This window comes from Astyanax mexicanus, chromosome 11 (genome assembly GCF_023375975.1).
Source record: "Astyanax mexicanus isolate ESR-SI-001 chromosome 11, AstMex3_surface, whole genome shotgun sequence".
Taxonomy (NCBI): domain Eukaryota; kingdom Metazoa; phylum Chordata; class Actinopteri; order Characiformes; family Acestrorhamphidae; genus Astyanax; species Astyanax mexicanus.
This window is the reverse complement of record NC_064418.1, coordinates 51,443,147-51,461,251: the sequence shown is the minus strand read 5'-3', so window position 1 is coordinate 51,461,251 and position 18,105 is coordinate 51,443,147. Positions and strand designations below refer to the sequence as shown.

At 41.8% G+C, this 18,105-nt stretch overlaps 1 protein-coding gene across 1 annotated transcript in view; it reads right to left on the bottom strand.

Annotated features, from left to right (window-relative positions):
• The window catches only part of ttn.1 (titin, tandem duplicate 1), a 203,143-nt gene that overhangs the window by 90,568 nt on the left and 94,470 nt on the right, over positions 1-18,105 (bottom strand). Inside the window, exons 98-124 of the mRNA XM_049485137.1 lie at positions 17,590-17,856; positions 17,398-17,495; positions 16,379-16,547; positions 16,003-16,269; positions 15,264-15,530; positions 14,866-15,144; positions 13,675-14,083; positions 12,762-12,886; positions 12,380-12,646; positions 11,991-12,260; positions 10,942-11,241; positions 10,049-10,351; positions 8,819-9,006; positions 8,619-8,733; positions 7,641-7,925; positions 6,749-6,900; positions 6,498-6,645; positions 6,212-6,389; positions 5,265-5,386; positions 4,874-5,161; positions 4,274-4,570; positions 3,694-3,880; positions 3,481-3,596; positions 2,056-2,355; positions 1,310-1,609; positions 1,072-1,177; positions 13-209 (exon numbers count right to left, since the gene is read on the bottom strand). Coding sequence (XP_049341094.1) covers positions 13-209; positions 1,072-1,177; positions 1,310-1,609; positions 2,056-2,355; positions 3,481-3,596; positions 3,694-3,880; positions 4,274-4,570; positions 4,874-5,161; positions 5,265-5,386; positions 6,212-6,389; positions 6,498-6,645; positions 6,749-6,900; positions 7,641-7,925; positions 8,619-8,733; positions 8,819-9,006; positions 10,049-10,351; positions 10,942-11,241; positions 11,991-12,260; positions 12,380-12,646; positions 12,762-12,886; positions 13,675-14,083; positions 14,866-15,144; positions 15,264-15,530; positions 16,003-16,269; positions 16,379-16,547; positions 17,398-17,495; positions 17,590-17,856 — 6,000 coding nt within the window. The remainder of the gene's footprint in view (positions 1-12; positions 210-1,071; positions 1,178-1,309; positions 1,610-2,055; positions 2,356-3,480; positions 3,597-3,693; positions 3,881-4,273; positions 4,571-4,873; positions 5,162-5,264; positions 5,387-6,211; positions 6,390-6,497; positions 6,646-6,748; positions 6,901-7,640; positions 7,926-8,618; positions 8,734-8,818; positions 9,007-10,048; positions 10,352-10,941; positions 11,242-11,990; positions 12,261-12,379; positions 12,647-12,761; positions 12,887-13,674; positions 14,084-14,865; positions 15,145-15,263; positions 15,531-16,002; positions 16,270-16,378; positions 16,548-17,397; positions 17,496-17,589; positions 17,857-18,105) is intronic.

Here is an 18,105-nt window from a genome sequence, read left to right as displayed (position 1 = left end):
AACCCCACGTACTGATGGGATCCTCGATAGTGATGATGTCGGTGGGTTCGCTCGGGTGTCCGACTCCGGCCTCGTTCTCGGCTCGGACCTGGAACTGAACCTCGGTACCTTCGTCCACATCAGTGACGCGGTACTTACACTCCGGACCTGCGGTTTTACCGGACTTTAACCAGCGAGTTCCCACCTTCTCCTTCTTCTCTATAACGTACCTGAAACAGAGAGCGCACGAGATTAAACACTGACACTACAGAGATCTGGAAAATATCAGTATATCAAAGTATCGTAATATTATAAGATTTGCAGTACTGTGTTATAAACTCAAAAACACATTATACTGTAAATAGTTTGTGCCAAAAGCCCTAGTGATTAGTTTCTCAGGGGGTTCTGGGGTAATTTTAGATAGATAGATAGATGGATGGATGGATGGATGGATGGATGGATGGTCTTTAGTGTGTGTGTGTGTAATGGGGAATGGAGGTAGTGCAGTTGAACACAATAGACAGTGAACACCAGTTGATAAAGTGCATAAAGTGAGAATAACTGATGTCAGCCATACAGGAAGTGCAAATACACAAATATATAATAATTTAAATTCAGCAGTGCAAAAGATACGTAAACAGTAGATGAATGAACTACTAGTGCAAAATAGGGTAGAAATTTTTTTGGGATAAACTCAGCCTAGCACTAGTTTATACAAAAAGATTGGTGTCAGAAGTGGTTCAATTAGTTAGTTTAAACCCCGCCCACTGTTCTGATTGGAGAAAAAGTTTCAGCATTTTTTTACTTTTACTTTTAACTTTGAGCAAACACTGCTTTTCTTTTTATACTACGACAGTTTTCCTAAGCTTTTATTGAAAAAATGGTAAAAAAAATCAATGTTGCTTCCAGTATTGCAAAAATAATATTGATTAAACAGTTAAGATTTAATTAATAAGTATATAAACCCAAATATTCCCAAACAAAACAAAAGCAATTAATAACATTTCAACATTAAAAGCTAATCATAATCATTATATAGTGACGTGTATCATATTAGAAGTTTTAAGATTTATCGTTAATAATTTGACGTACTTTGTGATTGGTCGTCCGCCGTCGCTCTTGGGAGCCTCCCACTTCAGCTCCACGTGTCTCTTGGAGACTTCCACCACGGTCAGAGCGTACGGGGGTCCGGGAGTGGCTGCAGAGGGACAGAAAGAGTCTGTTATCTAATCTGCTCGTCTCTACAGAGCTTCAGAGTGAGGACGGGGGATGGGGGACGGGGACAGTGGGACAGGGACAGTGGGACAGGGACAGTGAGACAGGTACTTACTGAACGTGTCCTTGGCCAGAACGGAGTCCTCCATCTCCAGGAAGTCGCTGATCCCGACGGCGTTCTGCGCCGCCACGCGGAAGACGTACAGCGTCCCCTCGTTCAGCGGCGTCACCGTGTACCGTGTCTCCTTCACCGTGGTGTCCACCGTCTGCCAGCTCCAGCGCCGCACGTCCCGCTTCTCCACCACGTAGTTGGTGATGGGAGACCCGCCGTCGCTGTCCGGCTCCGTCCACTTCAGCTCACAATCGATCTTCGAGATGTTCACCACCTCCAGCCAGCGCGGCGGAGACGGGGGATCTGCAGAGACAGGGGGACCAATCACTCTCTCTATTTAGGATTTAAAAATAAATTTTCTAAATTTGTGATATAAAGTTTAATTCTCTGAATATCTGAATCAAAAATTGATTTTCAAAATTAGTGATTTAAAATGTCATTTTCTGTATTTGTGGTTCAAAGTTTACTTTAAGTTCAATTTTCTAATTTTTTATTTTATGTTTTTTGAGGTATTTAATTGGGCGAGGTGCTGAAATTTGCAACTGAAAAAAATTCAGATATATAAATTCAAATCTATATAATCTATTTCTAAATAGACTTAAATTTATGGCTCTGATTTCTTAAATATGAATCTTATAAAAAAAAAACACTTCCAAGTATAAAAGTATAAAAATCATTGATGAAATGAATAAATTACACTGATGTCTGTAGTTAATGTGGGTACAGGTTATCGGGGTTCTGAAACTCACAGAGTCGCTCTTTGCAGACGACGGGGTCGCTGGGGTCGCTGGCGTCGCTCTCTCCGGCGACGTTTACGGCTTTAACTCTGAACGAGTACTCCTGCTTCTCCATCAGACCCGGCACCACGTACTCGGTGGTGGGGACGTCCTCGGCCACTCGGACCCACTCCTCCGTCCCGCTCTTCTGCAGCTCCACGATGTACGACTCGATCTTCGCGCCGCCGTCGTGCTCGGGTCTCGTCCACTGCAGGGAGATGGACGTCTTCGCTGTGTCCTTGATGAACGGTTTACCGGGAGCCCATGGAGGATCTGTGGAGGGATTTTATATCAAAACATAAGCCGATATTAACCATAGACTACCACTCTACCAATAGTTACTGTAGACTACCACTCTACCAAAGGTTACCACAGACTACCGATAGTTACCATAGACTACCACTCTACCAACAATTACCATAGACTACCACTCTACCAATAGTTACCATAGACTGCCACTCTACCAACAGTTACCATAGACTGCCACTCTACCAACAGTTACCATAGACTACCACTCTACCAATAGTTACCATAGACTGCCACTCTACCAACAGTTACCATAGACTACCACTCTACCAATAGTTACCATAGACTGCCACTCTACCAACAGTTACCATAGACTACCACTCTACCAATAGTTACCATAGACTGCCACTCTACCAACAGTTACCATAGACTACCACTCTACCAATAGTTACCATAGACTGCCACTCTACCAACAGTTACCATAGACTACCACTCTACCAACAGTTACCATAGACTACCACTCTACCAATAGTTACCATAGACTGCCACTCTACCGATAGTTACCGTAAACTACCACTCTACCAACAGTTACCATAGACTACCACTCTACCAATAGTTACCATAGACTGCCACTCTACCAACAGTTACCATAGACTACCACTCTACCAACAGTTACCATAGACTACCACTCTACCAATAGTTACCATAGACTACCACTCTACCGATAGTTACCGTAAACTACCACTCTACCAATGGTTACCACGGACTACTGATAGTTACCATAGAGTACCACTCTACCGATAGTTACCACAGACTGCCAATAGTTACCATAGAGCACCACTCTACCAACAGTTACCATAGACTACCAATAGTTATCATAGACTACCACTCTACCGATAGCTACTATAGACTACTATTCTACCGATAGTTACCACAGACTCCCGATAGAGTACAACTCTACTTATATTTACTACAGACTAATGATAGTTACCATAAACTACCACTCTATCGATAGTTACTATAGACTACTATTCTACTGATAGTTACCATAGATTACCAATAGTTACCACAGACTACCGATTGTTACCACAGACCATAGATAACTCGTAGACTAACATTGTGTCTGAGTGTTAAACAGAGTTTCTGACTCACCGATTGGATCTTTGATCATAACAGGATCGGTCTCGGCACTCGGTTTTCCGAGTCCGGCCAGATTCTCAGCCAGAACTCTGAACCGGCACTTCTTCTTAGTGGGCAGACCCCTCACTCTGTAATACACACAAAGAGAGAAATCCATGTTTTAGTATTTAAAATTCTTACCGCAAAAATTAATTTGGAGTTTTCTGAAGACATCAGATCTCCTACCTGAGGTTCGTGTCTTTAACGGGAACTTTGTTGCATTTGATCCATTTGTCACTTTCTGGATCGAATCTCTCGACCCAGTATCCGGTGATGGGGCTTCCGCCGTCCTCGTCCGGCTCGTACCAGTTCAGAGTCACGGCGTCTTTAGCGATATCGGAGGGAGTTACTCTGGTTGGAGCTCCAGGAGGATCTAAATCGTACAGAGGAACAGAGTCGCAATTTCAGCTCATTTTGACCTTAAATCATGAAGATTTTCCTGCTGAACAATACGAGCTGTACAGGACCAGGCATTTCTTTGTTTTCTAAAAGAATAACTGAGTTTCTGTGTGTACATTTCACTCACTTGAGTAACTTGAATAGCATTACTGAGGTAAATGTATTGTGCTTTGTTGGTGTGTTTTAAATTGTAGTTTTATTATTGCTTTTGATAAAAGTTACTAAATATTTAATATAGCAATATAGAAAATGAAATGAAAACCTGTGAAAAATTTGTTTTTAATATTTGGTGCATCCGTATCAACCTAAAATCTTATTTTTATTGCTAATCTGTATCGTAGATGAAATCTGAGGCGTGGTTACTCACCGAAGGCGTACTTGGCGACGATGGGGACGTGTTCTGCCGGAGTACCGATGCCGTACTGGTTCTCAGCGGAGACTCTGAAGACGTACTCCTTCAGCGCCGTCAGTTTACAGGCTTTAAACATGGTCTGTTTAACGGTGGCCGAGAGTTTCTGCCACTCCTCTTTCTCCAGGGGTCTCATTTCCACGATGTAGTTGGTGATTTGAGAGCCGCCGTCGTCTCGGGGAGCGTTCCAGGCCAGACAGCACGACTCGTTCGTAATTTCAGAAATATCGAAAGCAGCCGGAGGACCGGGCTTATCTGTTTTACAATTATACAAAAAAAATACAATTAAAACATAAATCTCAGCTCAATATATCAATATATTGTGTGTTTCTGTGTCGCAGCACAGTTTAAATCTTTAAATTTTTATATAAACACTGAGTAAGTCTTAAAAACGTGATATATATTCTAAATAATAAAAAAATCTTAAGTTGATTTTATGAGAGTTATGAAGTCGTTATGAAGACGTTAAACTGCTGTTAAACAGTATTCTGATAGCTGTTATTTTATTGTTATTTAATGTATAAATGGTAAATAAGGTAAATGATGGCGATGCCGTACCGAGGATGTTGACGTCGACGGTTGCCGTGGCGCGGCCGCAGGTGTTGACGGCCTCGATGATGTAGGTGGCGGTGTCGGAGCGGGTGGTTTTGGTGATGGACAGGGTGGAGTGTCCGGGTTTGGTGTCGATGGTGATTCTCTCGTCGGGTTTGAGGACGAGGTCGGCCTTCGTCCACTTCACCCTCGGCTCAGGTTTTCCCAGAACGTCGGCCGGAAGGTCGATCTTGGTGCCGGCCTTCGCCGTCAGGCCGGCCAACAGCTTAGCGTCCAGCTCTATCACCGGAGCCTCTGTAATAATAATCATCATAAAAACACATTTAATACATTATTAAACTCATGTTAGATAAGACTAGAATCAGAGACTGAGGAAGACTTTTTCATGAAGGTGTACCTTTAGGATCTACTGCGAGGATCTCGTCAGTAGCTTTGCACGGGCGACTGGCGCCGAGTCTGTTAACCGCCCGCACTCGGTAAGCGTACCACTGCCCCTCAATCAGACCAGTCACCTGGAACCTGAACAGAACATTAAACACATATTACAGAGAGATTTGGGCAACAAAATAACCTTTTGGCCTGTTTTTGGCTGAACAAGAAAAAATTACGACTTGTGAATTACAACTATTGCGCTTATTTTTTTATTTCAGTCATATTGCAGCATTTCCATCAACGTTAGGATTTGTTTAGCAGACAAAGATGCATATAGGACCCTATTTTAGTGATCTACAGGTGAGCTGCATACCGTGCAGCTCGATTTAGGGCGTGTCTTTGCTATCATAACGATGGGAAAAGTACACTTTGCGCAGCTCGAAACCCACAGCAAAAGTCGTATGTATTAATCCTCTTAATTAATCGTATGTGTGGTTAATTTTGGGCGTAACGTGAAATAATAAATCAACCAGAGTGTCTCTTCAGCTCATCATTCCCTTTAAGAGTAGATCAGGTGAGCTCTGACTTTGGTGGATTGCTATTGTAACGGTGCAGCTACCTGGACGTGTTCAACAAACTCTTCTCAGCAGAGGAAACTGAGCTGCTGGTTGACGCTGTGAAGGAGCTCCAGCAGCTCATTTACGGGAACAGCAATGTTATTTTATTTACTATTCTGTTTATTGTTGATGTAAAAGTTGGGTTTGTGCTGCTGTGTGTTCATGTGTGTGTAATAAGTGGGGGTGTACGCTCAGCTCGGCACAGCGCCCGTGTTACCGAGATAGCGATGAATGCCTGACTCTTGACTATTGTCAGGGTTTTAATCAGTCAGTGGAGCTCCTGTGTTTTCTGGTACCAAGATAAACAAGCAAAAATAGACTGTTGGTGGGCTGTGAGATAGAGTCTTTAACTTACTTCAGCTCGGGCATGGGTTCTCCACAGGCCTCCCATTTGTCGGTGCCACGCTGGCACTTATCCACCACGTATCCTTTAATCGGAGCTCCACCGTCGTATCGGGGCGGCTCCCAGAGCAGGAAGATCCCCTTCGCAGATTTATCTCTCCATTTCAGATTCTCTGGTGGATCTGGAACAGCTGCAATTCAAACAAAACAAATTCAGATTTAGATTCAGATTCAGATACAATCGATTTAATCATTTATTATCTATTAGTGTGAATGTATTTCACAGCGCTGTGACGTACTGGCTGGAGAAGATACGTTCACTGGATCTTCAATATAAGCCGGTTCTCCAGGTCCGCACTTATTACAGGCCGTTACGCTGAACAGGTACTCCTTTCCCTCGATAACGTCCGTCACGGTGTACTCCAGATCCTGCACACCTGACATCACCTAAAACGGACCATAATATTCTCATAAACTGACCCAGGGAGATTAATTAATCATAAATCTGATTATAAATACAGTATTTCACATAATAATCTCAAAAACTGACCTTAACCCAGGTCTTACGAGACACCTCCCTCTTCTCGATATTGTAGCCAATCACAGGGCTTCCTCCGTCGTGCTCCGGCGCCTCCCACATGAGGTGGACGTGGTGACGGGTCACCTCCGCTACCTTAAAGTCCTTCGGTGCGCTCGGAGATGCTGAATTATAAATTCATGAAAAATAGAAACTTAGAATTATACAGGATCTAAAGTGAACATTAGTGTCTTAAAGCTGGTTACAAATGCATTAATATACTGTATATTTCATTTTCAATAATAATGCATTACTTATTATTCAGTATTTAGTGAAAAAAGAGAGTTATCTGTATATAAAAAAAAAAAAAATCACAACCACAAATAAAAACCTAATAAATAAATATATTTGTTATGTGTTACTCTACATAGAATCCGCATAGCGCAGCAGCCAGAGCCAGGAGGCAGGCTATGTGGAGTCTATGTATATATATGTCTATGTCATTATCAGTACAGTGATGGCGGCGCTCGGAGCTGAAGCTAGTAGTGTTATAGGATGTAAACAGTGTTTTTAATGAGCTTCTTCTGCACTTTTTAAGTTATTAATGCCTGGTTTTAAATGTCAGCGCTCTCTGGATTCTAGTAAGGAGGTGTGGAGCTACTTTGAGCTGGATAACGGTGTAAAAAGTGATTTATCAGGGTAAATTATGCCCCGTATCTCCCAGTCTGAAGGGTGTTTGTTGGATAAACTGTTAAAATTTCTGGATCTCTGAACGCTGTGGGAGAACGGAGGTGTGCTATTCATCAAAGATAAGAACTTTTTATCATGTTTTACTACAATAGATAGAGAAGTTAAAGTTAGAGCGCTACTAATACACATTTAGCACATATATATATATATATATATATATATATAAATTTTGTACCGATGACGTTGACGTCGATCTCTCCGGAGACGGTGGTGACGTCGTTGGTCAGGTGCAGGGTGTAGGTGCCCTTGTCGGGACGGACGCTCGGGGCGATGATCAGCTCGGTGAAGGTGGGTTTGGTGACCATCGACACCCGATCTCCAGCGACGAGCTCCTTCTCTCCAAATACCCACCTGGGTTTGGGGGTGGGGTATCCGGTGATGGGCACGCGGATGGTCAGAGCGTTGGGTACGATGACCTCCAGCCCGTCCTTAAATCCACTCAGATCCATTGTAGGACCAACTAATGAGAACAAACCAAAAATCACCATGTTAATAAAAGATTAGCAGAAAGAAACGCTCTTATACAGGTTTCATACTCTTCACCTTTTAATTAATAAAATACAATTTTCATGACTTTTCCGTTCCTTCATGGCAAATTTTTAATAACCTTACAATTTTTAAAACATCAGTGCAGACATGCACAATAAAACATAAAAGAAAATCAACTAAAATTATGATTTAAATTATGATTAAAGTAGTTTTAAAATCCTATATAATAATAAAATGTGAGTCAGAGCTTAATTTTTTTGGGCTAAATTACTACATTTTTGTAAACTCTGAGCTGATGTATTTCGTTGCAATGAAAAACACTTATCTCCAAAACAGCAACTTTACAGGAGAGAAAAAACCTTGTAAACTTTCAATAAAAAGTCAATGTAAAAAAAAAGAGTTTATTTCAGGTCATTTTGATATATTTCAGTTTCTATTGGTCGGTTCATCAAGAAATTTTGGCACAGTGTAAGATAAAGTCTGTTTAAATTACTGTACACGACTTTATGGGTATTTTTATTTTTCTTAAAAACTTATGCAGGTCTGGAAATTTTACTGTTTTTAAATTCCATGACTTTTTTTTTTTTTTTACAGGTTTTCATGACCGTATGAACCCTGTTTTTATTTTTAATGAATAAATGTTTATTCAAGTTTTTTTTATTACCATGTGGGTCATCAGCCAGCAGGGGTCCGACCTGTTCAGATGGATCAGAAACTCCGGCTGCGTTTTCTGCAGAAACTCTATAATGATATTTCTGACCGAACTTCAGACCAGAAACCTGAAAAACAGATGATATATATTTATATAAAATGAGCTGAGAGGATTATTTATTGAGAGTTTTGAGATATTAGAGCTGTAGGTACCCTGTAGTAAAGGTCTGGGCAGAGCCGGGCGTTGCATCTCAGCCAGTTGTAGAGTCCGTCTTCACATTTCTCGATGATGTATCCGGTGATCATGCTGCCGCCGTTACTGAGGGGCGTCTCCCAGGTCAGCTGAACCGAGTCTCGGCTCGCGTTGGTGTAGTTGAAGTTCAGTGGGGGGCTTGGAGGCTCTGAAAACACAGAATTTTGGGTTATTTTATTATTTTTAGAGCTTCTCATATGGCATATCTCAAAGTGATGAGCAAACAGTCCAACCAATTTCCTGTGGGATCACCTGTTCCGTAGCTGCAATTGAGCGACAAGCGACATGAACAATTGAGACAAGCAAGCAACTGAGATAAGATTTGGAAAGATGTTGGTCTAAAAAAACGTTTCTTATTTTTTAAATGTTTATTATAATGCATATTTGCATATACACTAGGGGCAATTTTAAGAAAAATGAAGCAAGAAAGATTAAACCAATCATACAACAATGATACCAACTGTTTGTTGTTTGATAGTTTTTTGGTTTTATGTACACTATCTTGTTGGAAGCTAGACCTTAGCTGTGTTCCAAAGTCTAGACTGCATTGAAGGTGGGCTAAAACTAGAAATTTGGCACAATCTGCATTATATTCTGTGTTGGTGTACTGCAAACATTGATGAAACTTTGCATATTATGTTGTTTCTTTTTCCAAAATTTTAACTAATAGAGGTGGAACCATGCTGCCAATGGGACCAATAAGAGTTGTTGTGATGTGCTTTGATGCAAAGTGTAGTTTAACATTGGGATGTAAACGTAAAATTGTATTAACACTAGAAGGTGATAGGTGTTTCTTATTTTTTATTTATTTAATTTATTATTATAATGCATGTTTGCACACATACTGGGGCAGATTGACGACAAATAAAGGTAGTAGAATGCATCCTAGGTGGGCTGCATTTCTCGACCACTACGTCACTAAAAGTTATTCCAAACTGAAGCATCCTTAATTTACAGCCGAGGTACAAAGTGAGGGCAAAAAAGAAAAATAGCACCAGGAAAATTGGTTAAAACTGGTGGGAAATGAAGATTCTGGTGCAGAGGACCACAGCATCCTCAGCTTTTGGAACTCTACGTGAGCAATATGTGACTTTTAGACTGGTACTATAAACACAGGGATACTTGGCATCCACAAAATCAGCTTCAATATTTCATCATAATTTACAGAATCTAAAATAACAGCCACTCACCGATTGGATCCATGATCTTGACGGGGTCGGTGGCGGCGCTCGGCATGCCGACTCCAGCCTTGTTCTCGGCTCTAATGCGGAAGATGTACTCCTTATTCTCAACGACGTCGTTCAGAACCGCCGTGAGGTCCTGAGCTCGCACCACCATGGCTGCCTCCCACTTCACGGAGGTGCGGTCTCGCAGCTCGATGATGTAGGAAGTGATTTCAGATCCGCCGTCAGACAGAGGAGGCTCCCAGATCAGGGTGGCGCCAAACCTGTTGACGGTTTTTACCGCGACGTTCTGGGGAGCGTCAGGTACGTCTGTAACGAAGGAAAGAAATGAATATATAAAACATATATATATATATATATATACATTACGTTGTGTTTATATACTGTAGCATTTATATGTAGATATCAGTATCATGCAAAAGTATCTCTAATTATACCACAGTTAGTTCCGACTCTGCGATGTGATTGGCTGAGAGGCGTTCTATGAGTGCCGTTATCAAATCAAATCAAATCAAATTTATTTGTATAGCGCTTTTTACAACAGGTGTTGGCACAAAGCAGCTTTACAGAAACATGATTACAGGACAAAGAATCAGGCAAAACATTAAACATAGAATATACATAATACAGAACCCGGTATCAGCCGGTAATGTACTGTAAATAACCAAAGCTCTCCATGTACTGTATTACTGCGTCACATACAGGTAACCTAGCAATGATGCAGCGCTTACAAACCAAATACAAACGCCATGCCATAATGCCATTTGGTCATACACCACTGGTAGCCTCTAGATCCCATAGAGGCACAGTGCCAATATTACAGGTTATAGCACAAGCCTCGAGAGTATTATTGCTTAAATAAACATGTATATTAATATATAAATTTAAATATAAATTACTGAATTTGTTCTTGGCCTGGACGGCTTCGTCAGTGGCGACGGGTTCTCCGTTGCCGACTCTGTTGCGAGCGCAGACTCTGAAGAAGTACATGTTGTCCTTCTGCAGTCCTCCGACGCAGTACTCTGGAATATCGGCCCGGTCGGTGGCCAGAGTCCAGGACTTGCGCTTGACGTCTCGTCTCTCCACCACGTACGCCAGGATCTTACTGCCGCCGTCGCTCTCCGGCTCGTCCCACGCCAGACTGACCTCACCGTCCGCCGTGTCCACCACTCTCAGGTTCTTCACCGGACCAGGAACATCTGCAAACGAAGGAAATTAAGAAATTTGAAATTTAGAACATATTTCTAAAACTTGGGCCCTGTCCCATTTCTCTTTTAGACACTACCCCTCATTTTTAGCTTTGGTTTAGTGACAAGCAACAGGAGGAGTTTTCTACAATAAACTTTATACAGTGAATTATGATTTATTAACTGATTGGCCCTGCAAATTCTTTGGACCAATCATAGGGTATCTTAAGTTCTTGATTCAACTGAAGATTATAAACCGTCCTTAATCCTTCTCTTCACCACTTAGCATTTTCGGTACCACTTTATAATAAGGCTCCTTCATAAAGGGTTATAAATAAATAGTTATAAATATTATAACTATTTATAATAGTTCATATAATAGTTAATAAAATTGTTATTAATTAGGATATAAACCATTAGCAGGCAGTTACAACAGTATAAATAAATAGACCTTAAACCATAGATCTTTCTAGATGCTTATCTAACTGTCTTTTTTCCATTTAACTACAACAAAATATTAAACTAAAAACTAAAAGTCTTTCTGTCATTTTATTGAATGTGTTTAATAAAAGTCATTGTCACTATTGTTCTTTTTCTATTTGTTTGTTGTAAGTGCTTATTGATATGTATTTATTAATGTAATGTTAGTGTTTACAACTTTATTTATAACCATTTATTAACTCCCTTATAAGCTATTTATAAACCCTTTATAAAGGAGCCTTATTTTAAAGTGGTAGCGCATTTTCTGATCGCTATCTTACCGATAACATCCAGGTTGATGAAGGCCTCTCCCTGGCCGTGTTTGTTCTTGATGATGATTTTGTACCGGCCCTGGTCGGACTTCTTGGGGTCCTTCAGTCTGTACTCGGTCTTGTCGGTGGACGTGTCGATGTTCTGCACCGGGAGGCTGATTTCACTGTAGAACCACTCGGCCTCGGCGCGAGGATAAGCGTCGTAGGGGATCGTCATCACGAACGGCTTCCCGGCGTCGGTCACCAGGTTCTGATCTGTGGTTTTGATCTTCGGCACGGCTGCAGGTAAAAAAGGAGAAAAGGAGATCAAGGGAAGACAATGTGAGCAATTGAAAAGTAAAAAAGTACATTATTAAATATTTTAGCTGCACTTCAGGGAAATAAAATAAGAGCCGTACCTGCGAGCTCCAGTTTGGCGCGGGCGTCTTTATCCTTGGCGACGACTCTGTACTCGCCCTGATCTCGAGGTCTGATCTCACACACCTGCAGACGGTGGATTTTCCCCTCACTGATCATCTGATATTTATCTCCCTGCATGATGATCATGTTGTTTCTCATCCATTTAACCTCCACTCTGTCCTTATTCAGCTCGGCCTCGAACACAACATCAGAGCCTGGAGGCTCGAACACGTCTGTAGGAGGTCTGACGATCTCCACGGGGGTCTCTGAAAATTAAAAAACAAGAGAAAATGAGAAAATAGAAAGAAAAGAGTCAAGTTAAGACACCTTTTTATATAATGAGAGTGACCCAAAGTGTAGAATGGATGGTTGAAAACTGACCTTCAACGAAAAGCCGAGCCCTGGACCTTCTGTCGTCTATTCCACAGGCATATTCACACTCATCATCAGGTCTGCACTCCTTAATATACAGTGTGCATGTCTTTCCATCTTTTTCCATATGATATCTATCAGGATAAAGGAAGAAAAGTAAAGATTAGTTAACACAGATGATCAGGAATAAAGAGAAGTTCTGTTATTTCATTGAAAACTTATTTTAAATGAAACCAAAGTGCATTTTTTCTAGTTTTTATTTTGTGTTAGACCTCCTGCTGCGGCAACAGATCCATTAATATAGATTATAACATATACAGCTCTGGAGAAAAATAAGAGAGCAACTAAAAATGTTGAGTTTCTTTGTTTTTTACCAAATTAAAAAACCTCTGGAATATAATCTAGAGGAAGATGGAGGATCACAAACCATCAAACCACCAAACTGAACTGCTTGAATTTTTGCACCAGGAGTAAAGCAGCATAAAGTTATCCAAAAGCAGTGTGTAAGACTGGTGGAGGAGAACATGATGCCAAAATGCATGAAAAAAACTGTGATTAAAAACCAGGATTATTCCACCAAATATTGATTATTTCTGAACTCTTAAAACTTTATGAATATGAACTTGTTTTCTTTGCATTATTTGAGGTCTGAAAGTTCTGCATCTTTTTTGTTATTTCAGTCATTTCTCATTTTCTGTAAATAAATGCTCTAAATGAGAATATTTATATTTGTAATTTGGGAGAAATGTTGTCTGTAGTTTATAGAATAAAACAACAATGTTCATTTTACTCAAACATAAACCTATAAATAGCAAAATCAGAGAAACTGATTCAGAAACTGAAGTGTCTCTTATTATTTTCCAGAGCTTATGATATTAATTATTATAAGTAAGACTTTTTAAAAGTTTTAAAACTATCGTACCTGGGTCCTTCTCTGATTTCTCGGCCGTTTCTGTACCATTTAACCGAGCCTTTCTCTTTGGAGACCTTGCAGGTGAACTCTGCGTCCTCGAACTCGGTGACGGTCTGGTCTCGGAGCTGGGCGGTGAAGTCTGTGGGAGCTTCGCTGATGATGAGCTCGGCGGAGGACTTGCTGGATCCGGCGACGGCGGTGTACTCGCCCTCGTCCTCCATGCTGCAGTCTTTAACGGTCAGGGTGTGCTTGTTCTTGTCGGCGCGGTAAACCACGCGTTTACTGAAGCTGATCTCCTGCCCCGCCTTCAGCCACTGAACCGTAATGTTCGGCCGGTTCACCTTACAGCTGAAACTGATCGTCTTCTTCTCCTCCGTCTCACAGTCCTCCAGCGGCTCGATGATCATCAGCGCCTCCTCTGTACAGCAGAGAGAGAGAAGAGTTAGAGAACCAGATCTACACCACTCAGTGACTCAACAATAACAAGCCATAACATGTGGGTCCAACTCTACACCAAACCTGCTCAAAAACCCAACTGAATCATGAGGGTCCAACTCTATATCACAGCAACTGAGTTACCCAACAATAACGTACCATAACATGTGGGTCCAACTCTACACCAAACCTGCTCAATAACTGACCATCACATCCCATAACATGTGGGCCCAACTCTACTCCAGAGTCATTTAATAACCCAGCAATAACATACCATAACATGTAGTACCTGGATGGGTAGCAGAATTTTTGGTCCAAAGGTTCCATGCCAGTGATCTCCCAACAAAATTCTCTACACTAGAGCAACTGAATGACCCAACATTAACATGCCATAACATGTGGGCCCAACTCTACACCAAACCTGCTCAATAACTGACCATAACATTCCACACATACACCAGACTTCTGTTGTAAAAAAAACACTATATGAATAAAATTGAACTGAATTGAATGTGGAGCCAGCTCTACACCAAACCTGCTCAATAACCCATATAATAAATAATAAACCAAAACATGTGGGCCCAACTCTACACCAGAGCCATTTAATGACTCAACAATAACATGCCATAACATGTAGTACCTGGATGGGCAGCACAACTGAGAACCAGAACTTTTGGTCTAAGGGTTCCGTCTCAGTGATCTCCCAAACACAAAGTAATCATAGAAAGTGTTACCAGAATATGAACCAATAGAAACAGGGCTTACCCAGTACGCCGACTCTGGCGGAACACTTGGCCTGTTCTCCGCGCTGATTGGTCAGATTGATGGTGTACGTTCCCTCGTCTGATTTCTCAGCAGCTTTGATCCTCAGAGAGAAAACCGTGTCTCTCTGGACCATCACGAATTTACTACTTTCAAACATGGTTTCTTCATTCTTCATCCACTTAGCCTTCGCCCCCTCAGAATTCACCTCGCAGTTCAGAACGATCTCCTGCCCTTCCTTCATCTCCATGTCCTTAATTGGAGTGATGATCCTAAGTTTTTCTGGAGAAAAGAAACAGAAAAATACGTGTAATTCCATTCATCAAATTATTTAAAACGTATTTCCTCAACTGTATTAAAACAGTTAATCCAGTGACCGGATTAACCCATACAGTACTCACCGATCACGGCCAGGTTGGCGGAGGCTTTGACGGAACCGATGCAGGCGGTGAAGGCTCCCTCGTCCTTCATCTCGCAGTTCTTCACGATCAGAGCTCTTCTCTTCCCATCGCTGACGATCTGGTACTTCTCTCCGGTCTGGAGCTCCGTATCTCCTCTAAACCACTTAACCTCGTACGTCTCTTTAGACACCGAGCACACGAACTCCGCCTTATCCCCCTCCACCGCCTCCTGACTCTGCGGCCGGGCGATGAACTCCGCCGCCAGCTCTGAGAAAACACAGAGAAACCAGTAGAATCATTTAGGGTGTGTCTTTGCTATCGTAATGACGGGAAAAGTACACCTTGCACAGCTCGAAACCCACAAAAAGCATGTAATAATCATGGGTGTGGTTTATTTTTGGGCGTAACGTGAAATAATAAACCAACTAAACCAATCAGGATGTCTCTCTGTTGCTCATCATTCTCTTTAAGAGTAGATCAGGTGAGCTCTGTCTTTGGTGGATTGCTATTGTAACGGTGCAGCTACCTGGACGTGTTCAACAAACTCTTCTCAGCAGAGGAAACTGAGCTGCTGGTTGACGCTGTGAAGGAGCTCCAGCAGCTCATTTACGGGAACAGCAATGTTATTTTATTTACTATTCTGTTTATTGTTGATGTAAAAGTTGTGTAGAAGCACTGTTATATACTGTTATATACACTGTTGACGGGGTGTAAGATAGCGATGAGCCCTAAGACTTACCACTGATCTTCAGTGCTGCTGTGGTCTCTGATTTGGGCAGTTTGCAGTGGTATTCTCCAGCATCGTCCATACGAAGGTCCTGGATGATCAGGACTCTCTTCCTGCCGTCTGCGATGTGTTCGTATCGTCCTGCTTCAGGAAGTTCCTGCTCTCCTTTGTACCATGTGACCTCTGCACTGGGTTTGGAGACCTCGCAGATCAGCTTAACGCTGTCGGTTTCAGTTCCCTCCACGTTGGAGAGGTTCTTGGTGAATCTGGCCTCCTCCTCTGTAATACGAGAAACATTAAATGGTCATTTTATCAACCGAGCATAAGGTGGTCATAATGTTATGGTTGATTAGTTGCATGTTGAAGCTGTAGTTGAAGTGAAACTCACCGACGACGGTCAGCATGCCGGAGGATTTGGAGGTCCTTGCGTCACATTCGTATTCAGCCTCATCATCAAACACGGATTTACTGATGATGAGAATACGCTGAACTCCCTTCGCAATGATCTCGTATTTCTTACCCTTTCTAATCTCAATGCCATCCTTATACCATCGGACCTAAAAACAAACAAACAAACAAACAAACAAATGTAAGCCATTTACACTCTAGTGTATGCTTAAAAATAGTACACCAAACATTTGCATTTATTTTTTGTATTGTTTTATTTGTTGGGGTATGGTACACAACCAGAATACAATATACATATAAATTATATTAAACGTAAAAACATTGCAACACCACAAATCAAGGGTAAACAGCTCAAGACAAAAAATTGAAACAAGTCACTTTAGTTATAACTAACGGGTATTTGGATGATCCTGGAGCTCTACATCTTCATTCAGATGTTTTAAAAGAGTCCCTTTGCTTGATAGCAGGGGTCGGCGATAGATGAAACATGAAACATCTGGCCCGTGAGGTTGTTTGAATTATAATGAACGATAATAAATAATAAAATGCTTCTCTGGAGAGCTTTTGTTTACATTACTCCTCCGTCTCTCTCTCTCTCTCTGTCGCGTTCGGCCAGAGAGAGTTTCCGCCCGTTCCTTAAGTTTATAGGGGTGTTTTTTTCCCTGGCTGTGTCCCAATAATTCACTAGCCGGGGCTTGTAACAGTAGTGTATTGGAGCGCGACCCTGACGATTCGGGTTGGATCCCGCGTGAGGAGCGGTGTGTTAATTTATTAGTTATCTATTGTTTATTCCTTTTCTTCTTGGGTTTACCTGCTTTGAGATCAACTGTTCAAATTGTGCAATTGGGTTCAACAACCCTCTGGGCTGGAGAGCTACTACTCTTTCAGGGTACGTTTTTTCAGAATTTTCAGAAATGCTGCATAATTGGATTTGGGTTTAGTTTTTAAAAAAGGGTAAAAGTAGCTTATAGGACATAGCTTATTAGTGAATCTTATTACCTTGGCACTTTCACGGGAAACTTCACATTCAAACTTGGCAGACTCTTTCTCCTTGACCTCGACATCATGAAGAGGTTTACTGAACTCAACATGCGGAGCTGAATCACAGAGAAAAAGAAGGTGAATATGAGAAATAAAGACGTAAACATTATCAATCGTCTTATTAAAAAATAATAACAATAGTGAACTCACGCTCGACGTTGAGGAAGGCGGAGGTTTTGTACTCTTTGGCGTCGCAGGTGTAGGTTTTGGAATCGTCCAGACTGCAGTCCTTAATGATCAGCTTCCTCTTGCAGCCCTCAGCCACCATCTCGTACTTCTTAGTCTTACGGATCTCCTGTCCGTCACGCAACCATCTGACCTCCGCCTTCTCCCTGGATACCTCACACTCCAGAACCGCCGTGGCCTCCTCCTCCACCGTCTGATCCTCCAGGGGTTTGGTGAATTCAACCGGAGGCTCTAAGAAAGAAAATCAAACGTTTAATGTTCAAAACTGCTGATGGAGAAGCAGCATGACCTACTGTACTCTCTCTCTCTCTCTCTCTCTCTCTCAGACTCCGGCTGCTGATGGAGAAGCAGCATGACCTACTGTACTCTCTCTCTCTCTCTCTCTCTCTCTCTCTCAGACTCCGGCTGCTGATGGAGAAGCAGCATGACCTACTGTACTCTCTCTCTCTCTCTCTCTCTCTCTCTCTCAGACTCCGGCTG